General features: G+C 48.4%; 1 protein-coding gene across 2 annotated transcripts in view; it reads left to right on the top strand.

Annotated features, from left to right (window-relative positions):
• The first annotated feature begins 2,112 nt into the window (after positions 1-2,112).
• Positions 2,113-14,810, top strand: part of DOCK1 (dedicator of cytokinesis 1) — a 315,270-nt gene continuing 302,572 nt past the window's right edge. The window contains exon 1 of one of the 2 annotated variants that reach the window (XM_057408682.1): positions 2,113-2,348. In XM_057408682.1, coding sequence (XP_057264665.1) covers positions 2,213-2,348 — 136 coding nt within the window. In that variant the 5' untranslated portion in view covers positions 2,113-2,212. The remainder of the gene's footprint in view (positions 2,349-14,810) is intronic. The other variant, XM_057408683.1, reaches the window with a different exon arrangement.

Here is a 14,810-nt window from a genome sequence, read left to right as displayed (position 1 = left end):
CAGGATTTATTGGTTAATGACAGCTATCTGCGGGTTTAAATTAACACCAGAGCGCTGCTTTGTGTTCCCTATTCACACCCCGTATCTGCAAAAGCTACCACAGCATTCGCTGAATCTGCACAGGCACAGATGAACACGCATCACTGAAGTGATTCCTGGTTAGGGGTAATCTAAATGAAAAGTCAATCAGGCTCCCTGATTTATAGCAATACTCTTGAAAATCCCTACCTAATGCCTGAGCAGCTACAGCAGTTTTGCTGCACATCTTTAGGAGCACCATAAAAATATTGCATAAAACTGCAAAATGATCATCATTAGAAGTAAATACTATTGCTGTGCTGCTTTTCCACTTCACTTCTCCTTTCCCTGGTGTGGAAAAGCAAAGATGACTATATGAACAGGGCAAGTACATCCATTACTTCAGTTAATTCACTTCGATTTGTCTTATAAAAATAAACCTGTTAAATCAAAGGGCTCACTTGGAAGCTGTCTTTGGTAGGATTCTAATCATTTATCCATTAATGCAGGATAAAGATGACAGGCCACGAAGCTGCTTTTGAAAGCCTTTTGATCTTCTCACTCCTGGGCATAATGCATCAAGGTGCCATAGTTCACTCGATCACAACGGCCTTTGAATTCTGCAGGAGGAGAGCAGTGACATTTAGATGAGTTGGAATGTGTAGGTGGTGACCTGGGGGACAACTCCCAAAGACAGGAGAAAGGAAGGTTCACAGAAAGAGGAGTAGAATCCCTCCGATATTGAGTACTTGATCTCCAAACCTGACGGTACCGAACGCTGTTGTGTTCCTAAGGATCCAAGAAAATAAGAGGAGAGAAAAGAGATTTAACCCTGATCTCAAAAGACGACCTATTTTCATTCTTAAATCTGTGGCATGGGGCTTCTCCTTTGGCGGACTACTCCTAACAAATGCCACCCTGGCAGACATTTCACCCCTCTGTTTCTCTTCAGTGTTAACCTTCTGCTTTGTGCTGACTTTCACCCAGTTTATCTTCTTTTTGTTTAAGACTGCTTTATATATTTTCTTTTTAAATCACTGTCAAAGGACACAGCGGTTGAGATCAGGAAGCTCATTTCCCTTGCTCATTCTTTTGTAATCACATATTGCATGTCTAAATTAAGCAGGGGATGTTAAGTTTGGACCAGGTTTTTGATTTATGTTGCGCAATCAGGTGGTTTCTAATCTTTATGGCCCAGGAAGGATTTACTTGGAAACGTGCGCTCATCAACATGGCAACACCCAAACACGGGCAGCTTGCTACTCTTACGTATTAGCAATTACCTTGCTTTAGTGCTGCACTTCTGGGAAGGAAGCAGCCAGAAAACCTTGAGGGGCAGATGTTTACAGGGATCAGAGCAGAGGCTAAACCCCATCAATCACAGAATCCCAGCCTGGTTTTGGCTGGAAGGGACCTTAAAGCTCCTCCAGCTCCAACCCCTGCCACGGGCAGGGACCCCTTCCACTAGAGCAGCTTGCTCCAAGCCCCTGTGTCCAACCTGGCCTTGAACACTGCCAGGGATGGGGCAGCCACAGCTTCTCTGGGCACCCTGTGCCAGTGCCTCAGCACCTTCCCAGGGAAGAGCTTCTGCCTAAGAGCTCATCTCAGTCTCCCCTCTGGCAGGTTAAAGCCATTCCCCTTGGCCTGTCCCTACAGGCCCATGTCCCAAGCCCCTCTCCAGGTTTTCTGCAGCCCCTTTAGGCACTGGAGCTGCTCTAAGATCTCTCCTTCAGGAACCCTCTCTTCTCCAGGCTGACCCAGCCCAGCTCTCAACTTATGAGAGACCGATGATTTCTTCACAACAGGTGTTCTAAAGACGATTAGAACCTTCCAATTAACCTGCCTGCCTCTGTAGCCCTAAGGCCAGCCATGCTGCCTTTATACCGAGCTGATTTTGCACAGGTGAAGCCGCTTTCCAGCAGAGCAAGGCCAGGTGTACCTGGAACGCAATCGCACCATTAGGGTGAGTGCCAAACAGCCACCACCTTACTTCGCTCTCCTTTGTGTAGAAACCCAGCGGGACTCGGCCGCGTTTCCCATCGTTGAAGGCCCTTCGGGGGGGGGCGGGCGGGCTTCGGCCCGTTCGCTTGTGTGGAGCTCAGCACCGCGGCCGGCCGGGGCGGGCAGCCCGCGCTCCCCTCCGCCTACCCCGGGGCCGGCCGGGGCGCCCGGCCGCTGGCTCCGCCCGCACCACATGACTGACTCCGCCGTCGGGAGAAACTTTTCCCGTCCCGCGGTTGGAAAATGGCGGCGTAGGAGCGGGGCTCTCGCATCCCCCAGCGCCATGACCCGCTGGGTCCCCACCAAGCGGGAGGAGAAGTACGGAGTAGGTGAGGAGCCGTCCCGGCGCCGAGCCCGCCTGTTGCGCCGCGGGAGCCCCGGCCAGGCGCGGGCCTCTCTTCTTCCCTCCTTTCCCCTTCAGCGCTGCTGCTGCTTGCGCCGGGCCGGGGCCGCGCTCGCAGGGAAGCAGCGGCCGCGATGGGGAGCGGGGCGGCCGGGTTAACCCCGGGGTGGCCTCCGTGGTTGCAGCCCCCCCACCCGCGGGGCTTCGGTCGGGGGAAGTTCGGAAGTTGTGTGGAAACCTCCTTTGGAGCGCTTAAAAAGTTGCCTTTTCCTCTTGTTTATTCCTATTTCCTTCCCCACTGCTTTGCCTGGCTGGAAGAGAGCTTTGAGTTGCTCTCAGATTGGTTTCTTTCCTCCGCTTCCAGCGCCGGATCCGCGGTGCTGCCCGGTGCGCCCTCATCCCCAGTCGCTCCCAAGGGAGAAGGCTCTGGCTCTCGCAGGCAGTGTGATTTTCATACAGATGAGGGGTTTCCCCTCCGCGGATCCATTCCGTTCTCTGCTTCTTCCGTCCCTTTGGAACAGAGGCGGATTGTTCTGTGCTGCTGGTTAAAGCATCTCCGCTCTCATTAGCCGTAATTAAACGGAGCCGAGCGCGGGTGGCTTTGGGCAGCGTTGGACTGCGAGGGCCTGGTTTGGTTGTGAAGATGGTTCGTTTTGTTTGAAAGCTGGTTTTAGGGGTTATGGAGGAGAAAACTTTCTTGGCCCGAGCGAGAGCGTGTGTGTTGGGGAAGGAAATGATAAATCTGGCTGTTCAATTTGGAAATGCACATTTAATGTCCAGCGCATTCCTTGGACTCGGATTGTGAAGAACAGCTTTTCATACGTACTCACAGCTAAGCCTTGTATAAACACCAGGAGCAGGAACAAGGAGTTTCTGGGTCTAAGGAGAGCCCAAGTGAATTTTGGGAATTAAATTTCAATTCTGTGTGTACATTCCTAGGAAACAAAGGCATGGCTTTTAAATCACTGGGAATTCCTGGCTGTCCGGTTACACTGTGTGGGACCTGTAAGGAGCATGAGTGTTGGGGATGCAGGACAGATACACAGCAGCAGAAGTGCTGTGGGTGGCTGTCGCTTACTAAGTTCTCCAAATCCCTGTTTTGTGGTGTGGGATAGGTAAGGTGTTTCAGGAAGACTGGAATGACTGAGCCATCACATAGTATATACCCGGTGTTCCAAACCAGTAACACAAGAAAGCAAGTTGTTCTTTGCAGGAACTTTGTATCTGGTACTGTGGTGGAGGTGATTGCCCAGACCTGGCTTTCCAGGAATTGATGTCCTGGAGGTGAATTTGAAAGGATGAGAGAATAAGAAGTGTGGAATAGATTGCATATTTAAGAATACACTTCCAGTGTATTTGGTTATCCAGCGTGGGAACTTCCCTATGTAGCAGGAGAACAAGTCTTCAATGTACTTTAGGGAAAAACATGGGTTCAGAGTTACAAAAAGCATGAGGTTATGTGCTCAGTTGGTGTTCTTTTGTGGTGTCTGCTGCTCTGGAGAGGAGTTGGTCATGGCTTTATGATAGGCTTGTTTTTGTATGGTAGTTGAGGGGTGATCCTCAGCGAAATTAGGGTATTTCTCTGCTGAGCTATAGGGCTGTGAGGGTTCAAATGCAGATGAAGTGTTACTTAGAGATAAAATCAGATTGAGAGCTAATTGCACGTTGTGATTCACTGGCCCATGCCACTCTGCTAGACACCGTTTTGGCTGAATTTTGGCTTCTTTTTGGTATTGCTGGGTTTTCTCCTGAGGAAGACGAATATTCAGTTTGGTTATACGTGCTTTACACATCTTTGCATTGTTAAACAAGGTTGCTTCTGGACACGGTGATTCTTCTGATGCTTCGTTTATTGCTGCTTGTGAAACTTTGTGGTTGTGGGGAATTGGTGCAGTGGTTGGATAGTCCCAAGCACAAATGGAGAAGATGCTGTTAAATTGAGCGTGCTAACTTTTTGATTCCTAGTTACTTACCATGACCAGTGATGGAGACTAACTTTGGGTCAGTGTTGTCTGGCAGTGAAGTAGGATTAATTGCACTGCTACCTTCATGATACATACATGTAATATGCTTAGTGTGAGTGCTTCACTACAGTAGAAATGACAGGAAAGTATCTATTGTGGTGGATTATATTACTTATGTTCCAGTCATGGGAGCTCAGAAATGTGTGTGTATGTATGCAAGATGTGTAATTATAATAAACGTATACATATGATATACATGTGTGTATGCACCCTAGAGTGGTTTGGGTTGGAAGCTCATTTAGTTCCAACCCCCCAGTGCAAATAGTGTAGTTCTTTTCCCTCCTCTTGACCAGCATGTTCCTATGCACAACAAAGCTTTCTTAACATCTCAAGTCCCAAAGATTGGCTGACTGTGATGCAGTTGGAACAAAATATTGCAACATCCCTATACAGAAGCTGTGGTAGGATACAGGTGGGTTAGGAAGCGCTGCTCCTCCTGGCACGGTGGGGTTTGTGGATGCTCCTGGATGTCCAGCACGTGTGTAAACTAAGTTTAAGAGCTTCAAACTGAGGAGTGCTGCTGTGTAGTGCACAGGCATTATCTCAGCAGGCAGTTGTGAGCGTGACTCAGCTCCACTTCCTGAGAGCATTCAGGACTCAGCACGTGGGGCGGTTGGATGAGGAATGGGTGCGGATATAAAGGGATAATGCAGCTATTAGATTAACATAAAGGGAAGCATCTGAAACGGGAAAACAATGAGCTTAACTAAAAGCAGCTTTTCTCCATCCTGATGCTGTGTACCCTTACCCTTCTGGGTTTTCTCTCTTGCCTCATGACAGTTGGGAGATATGTGGTCGTGTTGAGGTGGCCACGTGGATGTCTGGCTTCCTCAAGAGGGACATCAGAGGCTTTCAGAAGCTGCTTGTATCTGCTGCTTACTCTGGGTGTGACAAGTGGCTGCGGATTGTGGCTGCTCAGTCTCCTGTTTTCTGCTTTTAGTGGGATGTGAAAATGGTAATTCTGGTGTTCCTCCTTATGCTGGTGGAGAGGAGATGTAATGAGCTGCTTTAGGAAGTCTGGGAGCCTGAATAGTACTTCTGAGATAGCATAAAGTGGCTCTAGCAGCTTCCAAATCCTCTTGACTTCTGCTGTTACTTAAACCTTTTCCTTTGGGCTTAGAACTGCAGTAAGAACTGGCGCTATTCTTAATGCAGGTATCTCCTTTAAAATGCATTTATGTTCACAGTGTGCACAGATATGGAGTAATTGGAGCAGTACTGTGATAGTTTAATTGCTATTTTCTTCTTTTTTTAACAAAATGGTGAAATAGAAAAATGGTGCTGTGTGTGTCCCTACGTGGCCAGATGTAGAAGAACTTCCAGGTTGCAGGTCTTGTGCTCGATGAGATCCAGTTAATTTTCAGGATGCTGACTCTGCTTTCCTCTGCTGTTCCAACTGAGTCACTGGAAAACATGGGTAGTTGTGCCCTTACTATGATCGGTAAGAAGGTGTGAGCTCTGCCTTGCAGGCAAGGTGTTCCTGGCTTTCGGACAGCTTCATAAATGTGAAGCCTTGATGAAGATAGTGCTGGGTATCTGTACAGGATGATGTGTTGAGTGTTACTGCTTGAAAACAGCACGTGATGCCTGTATTATGCCAAAGATAATGGGTCACGGACACCGGTGTCTTAAAATCAGTCTGTAGTTCTGTAACTGTGTGTATATATATATTTTAGTGTTGCTAGTTGTGCTTCTGTAGCATATCTTGTCAGAGCCCCACCCTGCAGTCCTGCATCCAGCTCTGGGGCAGCAGCACAAGAGAGATGTGGAGCTGCTGGAGCGAGTCCAGAGGAAGCCATAGAGATGCTGCGAGGGCTGGAGCAGCTCTGCTCTGGAGCCAGGCTGAGAGAGCTGGGCTGGGGCAGCCTGGAGAAGAGAAGGCTCCTGAAGGGGAGACCTGAGAGCAGCTCCAGTGCCTAAAGGGGCTGCAGGAAACCTGGAGAGGGGCTTGGGACAAGGGATGTAGGGCCAGGCCAAGGGGAATGGCTTTAACCTGCCAGAGGGGAGACTGAGATGAGCTCTTAGGCAGAAGCTCTTCCCTATGAGGGTGCTGAGGCGCTGGCACAGGGTGCCCAGAAAAGTTGTGGCTGCCCCATCCCTGGCAGTGTTCAAGGCCAGGTTGGACATAGGGACTTGGAGCAAGCTGCTCTAGTGGAAGGTGTCCCTGCCTGTGGCAGGGGTTGGGACTGGATGAGTTTTAAGGTCCCTTCCAACCCAAACCAGGCTGTGGTTCTATGACTTTTCCTTTTGTACAGTTGCTGACAAGTCTGTGCTCTGATACATCCTAAACTGATGGAGTAAAAATGCCCATGCAATATTTGCTGATGCATTAGCGTAACACCATTTTAGTAAAGGATGTGCAGGTTCAGTCTCCTAGAGGTAACATACCCAACTGTTTTATTTTGTGATATCTTGCGCTATCTTTTAATTCCTTGCTTGTTACTGGGATGCATTTCTGTGCTCCCCATCCCTGGCATCACATGAAGCAGAGGTAAGGTCCTGGTAGGTGAATTGTACTTCTGAAATGAGTGACCTTAATTTGACTGTGGGCATGTGTTTGGTTGCTCTCAGTTTACACAGCAGCCACTACTGCTCTCTCTCAATAAGCACTTCTTGCAAGCAAGAGATTGGAAAGGGATAAAGGCAACAGATAAGTGGAAGCAAGTGTGTACTCCTGTTTGTTTTCATCCAGGTCAGTAACAAAACTGCAAATGGGGATTGTTCCAAGAAATGGTTCCTGTAGGGATTCACCAGAAATATTGTTTTTTACTTGTAGAACACATATGGACTTCCTGCTGTCAGCCGGCTGCATGTGAGTGTGATACAGAGCAGTTATTTCACTCTGCAGAGTAAGTTCTCAGTCAGTCCAGGGATTTTTCAGCTGTTAATTATCATGAAACCGTGGAGTGATTTGGGTTGGAAGGGACCTTAAAGCTCCACCAGCTCGAAGCCCTGCCACGGGCAGGGACCCCTTCCACTAGAGCAGCTTGCTCCAAGCCCCGTCCAACCTGGCACTTTCAATTTCCACTCTTGATCCTAGAAAATCAAAGGGGAGAGGGAATTTTTACAAGACAAGGATTTAGACTTTATGTTGTACACAGGTTTGAATGTACCAGTGGGATAAGGTCCTGATTTAAGGTTTTTGGTTTGGTTTTAATTCAGGGGAAAAGCCATTCTGGAATTTCAGATACCATGGTGGGTTTTATAGTTCTCCTCTTTGTCTCTTATTGCTGTAAATACTTGATTTAGGTGCACTGATAGGACTCTGATTTTGGATGATGTACCACCCTTTGTGCAGCTTTCCTTGTATAGAATCATAGAATAGTTAGGGTTGGAAAGGACCTTAAGATCATCCAGTTCCAACCCCCCTGCCATGGGCAGGGACACCTCACACTAAACCATGGCACCCAAGGCTCTGTCCAACCTGGCCTTGAACACTGCCAGGGATGGAGCATTCACAACTTCCCTGGGCAACCCATTCCAGTGCCTCACCACCCTCACAGTATCATAAATACCTTTTCTGCATTGGCAGAGCTTTCATGGAAGAGGAAAGTAAACTGGATGCAGCTTAGTGTCCAGGAAGCCATTGTCAGTTTGCAGCTACAGGCATAAGCATTGCAATAAGTTGTCTTTGCAATGGTTGTGTTTCTGGAGTTTGTCCAGTGTTTGCTGCAGAGCACATGCAGGATATGCTTGGTCTGATCCTTCAGTAGTCCTGCAGGACTGAAATCCAATAAATCTCATTAAATACCTGTAGGTGGGGCCAACTGGAGATAAATGGCTGAAAGCTGACTGAGATGAATGGATCAAAGCACAAATGGGGAGCTAGTGCTAATACGGTTTTAAAGTATTTACTCTATTAAAGATGTCAGTCTGGCCTCTCCTCTTCTATTGGGTGCAAGTCTGAAACTCTCATGAAACACGGAGTGGCAGCTCATCACTGCCCCTCTACTCTGCTCTTGTGAGACCCCTTAGAGCTCACAAGTTCTGGTGTCCCCAACATCAGAAAGACATGGAGCTGTTGGAGCAAGTCCAGAGGAGGTCACGAGGACGATCAGAGGCTGGAGCACCTCCTGTATGGAGTTAGGCTGAGAAAGTTGGGGCTGTTCAGCCTGGAGAAGAGAAGGCTGCGTGGAGACCTCAGAGCAGCCTTCCAGTATCTGAAGGGGGCTACAAAGATGCTGGAGAGGGACTCTTCATTAGGGACTATAGTGATAGGACAAGGGGTGATGGCTCAAACTGAAATAGAGGAAGTTCAGGTTAGATATAAAGAAGTTCTTTACTGTGAGGGTGCTGAGGCGCTGGCACAGGGTGCCCAGAGAAGCTGTGGCTGCCCCATCCCTGGCAGTGTTCAAGGCCAGGTTGGACACAGGGGCTTGGAGCAAGCTGCTCTAGTGGAAGGTGTCCCTGCCTGTGGCAGGGGTTGGAGCTGGAGGAGCTTTAAGGTCCCTTCCAACCCATTCTATAAAATACATGGGCTGCTCTTCTTTGTGGGCTGTCTTTGACCTTCAGGGAGATGGACCACTGAGCATTCAGCTATTTTAGTTTTTTTTGTAAACTTACAAGCCCTTTCAGTTTGGTTTTCTGGCCTGTGGTAGATCCCAAGGCTATTCTGTCAATAGCTGTTTTCTGAATAATGCTTTTCATGGGTTCCTTAAAGAATTACTGGAGTACTTTCCTCTCTTAAATTTTTCTGGGGGGGAAGTTGAAACCTAAACCAAAAGGAATGTTGAAAAAGACGATTCTTGGAATTCTGAAACTTTTATCTGCCTTTTCAGGCTGCTGTTGTGCAAGCATTTGTATATTTGTAGGATTAATCTCTCCCTCTTTATGTAATTTGGGCATTAAATGTGGTTTCTGATGTTAAAGCAGCAGCAGTTGCTGAATTTGTTTCATCAGCAAAACGTGAAATATCTCTAGGAATACTTTTCTGCTCCATGTAGCTTTGTCACTAAACTGAAACAATCCCATTGAGAACTGTTATGTGTCATGTATCCATACAGGTAACAAAACAGATGGATAACTGAAGTAGCTATTGGCCGTGATACTTGAATTTGGTTTTTTTTACAAACTCTTTTTTAGCACAGCTGCTTTATTTAGGGAGCTGTTGATGTCATCTTAGCCCAGACCTTTTCATAACTTGATTTTGGACGTTTGTGGTGGCTGGTTTTACTGAAGGGTGTTGGAGGAGTAAAATGTCTTCCTAGAAGACAAGAAAATCATACAAATATCCTGATTTTCCTGAGGGTTTCTCCTCTCAGCTCACTTGCTAGACAAAGAAACTATCATAGAAAACCAAACAGAATCCCAGCCTGGTTTGTGTTGGAAGGGACCTTAAAGCTCCTCCAGCTCCAATCCCTTCCACGGGCAGGGACCCCTTCCACTAGAGCAGCTTGCTCCAAGCCCCTGTGTCCAACCTGGCCTTGAACACTGCCAGGGATGGGGCAGCCCGAGCTTCTCTGGGCACCCTGTGCCAGCGCCTCAGCACCCTCACAGGGAAGAGCTTCTGCCTAAGAGCTCATCTCAGTCTCTCCTCTGGCAGGTTAAATACCAGGGAGTGAGTGATGCAGGATTTGCATTGTAATTTATGAACACAAATGGGAGTAAAATTGTACGTAATCCGTGTAAGTGCTTGTAGACACTTGGTTTCCTAAGGCGCTCTGTTGTATGTGTCCCTATTGTTGTAGTAACTGTGTTACTTAAAACATTTTTACTACAGAAATTAACATGAAGCCCAAAAACCTGCCTGAACAGCTCCAAGTTGGAGCTTGGTGCAGGGGTTTTGGAAGCTCACTGTAATAAAGGAGCATTCCCATAGGAGCCCTGTGTGTGGGGAGTGTTTTTGGTAGCATCATGGCGAAACGTCTTCCTCCTGAAGGAGCCTCTTGGCTTGAGGTGGCGAGTTCCTAACTGAGTGCTCGCAGTGCTTCCTGGAGGCACAGCTCCTGAGCAGCTTTGACTGTGTTCATCTGGTAGTGCAGGCTGGATATGTGAAAGCACATGAACCATGATGTGCCTGAGAGCTCCTTCCAGCATGCAGATACCTTTTGGTGTTCCAGCCCTGGGTGTTTGTGTTTGCTCTGCCTTCTCCTCCTCCTCGGAACAAAGCACGGAAGTACTGACATCACTCAGTTTGAAGCTGAATGGAATAAAACAACACATGTTTAGGGAACAGAGCTCAATAGCCCATGGGTCCCAGGAGGAGTAACTGCTGCCAAACAAGGAGCTGATGATGCCAGAATGTACCCAAACTGAGTGCCCAAGGACCTTCAGCTGTGTTGTGTTAGCAGAGGAGGGCTTTCCTATTTTCCATACATAGAATAAAATACTTCAGAAGAAATAAGATGGTGCTTGTGGTCCCTGCATAAGGCTAAAGGGAGTTGGAAGGGGCAGGGATATCAGATCACGGAAAGCTGCGTCTCCAGCCTGCCTTCCAGCTGATGCTTTAACATCCTCCTAATCCTGCCAGCTGGTCTGCAGGAAAGAATACTGGCAACAGGGAATGGTTCATGGGATGTAATTGGGTGCTTTTAGTGAGGAGTTGCTTCTGCTTCATTGTGCTGTTTGTGTAGTAGTATCTGTTGTAAAGGCCATGCATCAGGAATGAGGTGAGATCAATGTCAGAAGTATCCCTGTAGTGGACGCTGCAGCAGGAAACATCCCGATGCTGAGCCAGATGGAAGTCGTTGATGCTTTGAGATTCCAAGTCCTGACGCAGCTGGTGAACAATTTGAAAGGACTCTTGCTGCAAAAAATCTGCTGTGCAGATGACTCCAGAGAGCAAATCATGACCCTGGAATGGCTGCAGATTGTCAAGGCAGTGGCTTGGAATGGCCTGTGGGTCGTGCCCTCTGAAGGAGGGGTTGCACTGCAGCTGGGTGACTAAGTGGAGACATGGTTAATATGTCACTTGGGCCAGGCAAGTTAGAGATAAGGGTCTGTGAGAATATTTAGACTTTCTCTTGACTAAATATAAGGATATTGTCCCCAAATATAAGGGCATGAATAAAAAAATGCCATCAAGATGGCAAGAAGTGGGGGTTTTAATTACCGTTTTTTAAGTAATGGGAAGAGCTAATGGTTTGTTCATCAGAGTTTGTTTGATCTGGGGCTCCCAGCACAAGAGGGACGTGGAGCTGTTGGAGCGAGGCCAGAGGAGGCCATGGAGATGCTGCGAGGGCTGGAGCAGCTCTGCTCTGGAGCCAGGCTGAGAGAGCTGGGCTGGGGCAGCCTGGAGAAGAGAAGGCTCCTGAAGGGGGAACCTGAGAGCAGCTCCAGTGCCTGAAGGGGCTGCAGAAAACCTGGAGAGGGGCTTGGGACAAGGGATGTAGGGCCAGGCCAAGGGGAATGGCTTTAACCTGCCAGAGGGGAGACTGAGATGAGCTCTTAGGCAGAAGCTCTTCCCTGGGAGGGTGCTGAGGCGCTGGCACAGGGTGCCCAGAGAAGCTGTGGCTGCCCCATCCCTGGCAGTGTTCAAGGCCAGGTTGGACACAGGGGCTTGGAGCAAGCTGCTCTAGTGGAAGGGGTCCCTGCCCGGGGCAGAGGTTGGAGCTGGAGGAGCTTTAAGGTCCCTTCCAACACAAACCATTTTATGACTCTAATTAATATATATAAACTACTGCTTACATGGAAGCCTATAGAATGTTAGGTAATGGTGATGTGTTTCCTCATGTCTGGCCTTGGCTGCTGGATGCCCTGCTGGCCTCAGGCTCTGTGTGTACCAACATATATTGCTTTGTATCTTCTGAGTAAAATGTACTCAGGGTTCGAAACTGTCCATGATTTTGACATGGAAGCTTTTTTGCTGCCTGATTATTTTCTGGTTTATGTTTTTTATGTATCATATAATGTTTAATGATTTCAAGGCGCTTTATTTCTTCTACTTTGTCATACAACCATAGACTGGTTTGTGTTGGAAGGGACCTTAAAGCTCCTCCAGTTCCAACCCCTGCCACAGGCAGGGACACCTTCCACTAGAGCAGCTTGCTGCAAGCCCCTGTGTCCAACCTGGCCTTGAACACTGCCAGGGATGGGGCAGCCACAGCTTCTCTGGGCACCCTGTGCTCTGAATACCCACCAGTTTTCTGCAGGCATCGCCTGTTGTCTTGTCCTTGCTTGAATTCTTTCCTTCCTGCTCTCCCAGCTGCCCCTGTTTCACCCTTTGTGTTGGTGGGGAATAGTGTTTATCTTTGGAGACTTAGAACTGGGGCAGATGGCATCTATAAGCCCTGCAGTGATGAACTGCAAACTCTTTTCACTTGTTTGCAGTATGTGGGGGCTGAATCATTTCTCTAGCAGAGGGTGTGTGCTTTAGATACAGAGCTTCATCCACCTCCTGCTGCTGTGCTGTCTGATGCTTGCCTGTTATCGTGACTAGGAGGTGTTAGTTGTTTCCATCAATCCATTGTGTCCTGGTACTGCTTTGACCCAGACTCTTCAGTGGGGTGGACTTCAGAGACTTGTTTTTTAACTCGTCCCATCTGGGATTGGTGTGTCCTGTGTTGTGGTTTCGTTTTTGGTTTTAAGTCCAGTGTGAAGGGTGAGTGGTGCACCTGCAGTAGTGGTTTTGCTGATGGTGTTTTTGGTAAGTTGGCTTAAAAATAAAAAGCAGTTTATGGCTGCTTTTAGGGTAGTTCTGTAACTATTTGGGCTGCCATCGCAAATCAGAGATCCTCTAGAATGTATGACTTTGGCCTGGCAGCCTGTAACTGCCTCCTCCTTCACAGCCTGGCAGCAGTACCTCTATAGCTGCTGACAGTGACATCTGTGACCTTGATCAGGTCTGTTCTGCACTTTATTGGCATCTCTGCTGATGCTGCTCACTGGTTTGGCTTTGGCAAACTTTCTCCTGTTGGCTTCCCTGCTGCTGTGTTGGGCAGCAGTGTGCAAAGAACAACTTGGAATGTCGGTAAGACTGGGATATGGAATCATAGAATAGTTCGGGTTGGAAAGGACCTTAAGATCATCCAGTTCCAACACCCCTGCCATGGGCAGGGACACCTCACACTAAACCATGGCACCCAAGGCTCTGTCCAACCTGGCCTTGAACACTGCCAGGGATGGAGCATTCACAACCTCCCTGGGCAACCCATTCCAGTGCCTCAGCACCCTAACAGGAAAGAATTTCCTCCTTAGATCTAATCTAAGCTTCCCCTGTTTCAGTTTGAACCCATTACCCCTTGTCCTATCACTACAGTCCCTAATGAAGAGTCCCTCCCCAGCATCCCTATAGGCCCCCTTCAGATACTGGAAGGCTGCTCTGAGGTCTCCACTCAGCCTTCTCTTCTCCAGGCTGAACAGCCCCAACTTCCTCAGCCTGTCTTCATACGGGAGGTGCTCCAGCCCCTGATCATCCTTGTGGCCTCCTCTGGACTTGTTCCAACAGTTCCATGTCCTTTTTATGCTGAGGACCCCAGAACTGCACACAATGCTCCAGGTGAGGTCTCTCAAGAGCAGAGTAGAGGGGCAGGATCACCTCCTTCGACCTGCTGGTCACGCTCCTTTTGATGCAGCCCAGGATACGGTTGCTTTCTGGGCTGTGAGCACGCACTGAAGCTGGCTCATGTTCATTTTCTCATCAACCACCACCCCCAAGTCCTTCTCCTTGGGCTGCTCTGAATCTCTTCTCTGCCCAACCTGTAGCTGTGCCTGGGACTGCTCTGACCCCAGGTGTGGGACCTTGCACTTGGCATGGTTAAACTTCATGATGGTTGGCATTTGCTCACAATCACAGCAGCTTGCATTGACTCCTGTCTAAAATGAGTTTAGTGACATATGACAGAGCAGTGGGAAGGGTCGAAGCAGTGGTTAAAGATCCCTTTCCCAGTCTTTTCAGTTATTAAGCTCTTCTGGTGAAGAAACAGTTCTTGCTCCCAAGTGAAGCGGTTGGAGTTGGGAACAGATAGTTTTGTAGCTCGGAGGTATTTCTCAGACAGTAGTTTCCATCCTGTGTGAGTCAAACAATGTAAAATAGCAACCCCAGATTTGCGATGCAGAGCCAGGTATTCTTTTGGTATTTCTTATATTGCACTTTGTTGGTTTTGTTCTTGAGTGTTCACTGTTATTGTGAGCCTAAAAGGATTAAATAAATAAAGCATTAGATGTTTACCTGGGTAGTAGGGATGTGCAGTTACATGAAATTGGATTGCTTTACTGCTAAGCATTACTGACCCAAAGAGCTCCAGGACATAAGGGGCCAGTGGACAAGGGTAAGACAAGGGGAATGGCTTTAACCTGACTGAGGGGAGACTGAGATGAGCTCTTAGGCAGAAGCTCTTCCCTGTGAGGGTGCTGAGGCGCTGGCACAGGGTGCCCGGAGAAGCTGTGGCTGCCCCATCCCTGGCAGTGTTCAAGGCTGGGTTGGACACAGGGGCTTGGAGCAAGCTGCTCTAGTGGAAGGGGTCCCTGCCCGTGGCAGGGGTTGG

This window comes from Pezoporus wallicus, unplaced genomic scaffold, assembly GCF_028554395.1.
Source record: "Pezoporus wallicus isolate ANWC-B61680 ecotype Strahan unplaced genomic scaffold, APGP_CSIRO_Pwel_v1 contig_13954, whole genome shotgun sequence".
Lineage (NCBI taxonomy): Eukaryota > Metazoa > Chordata > Aves > Psittaciformes > Psittacidae > Pezoporus > Pezoporus wallicus.
Note: the sequence above shows the minus strand (reverse complement) of the source record. Positions and strands in the feature narration are given on the sequence as shown.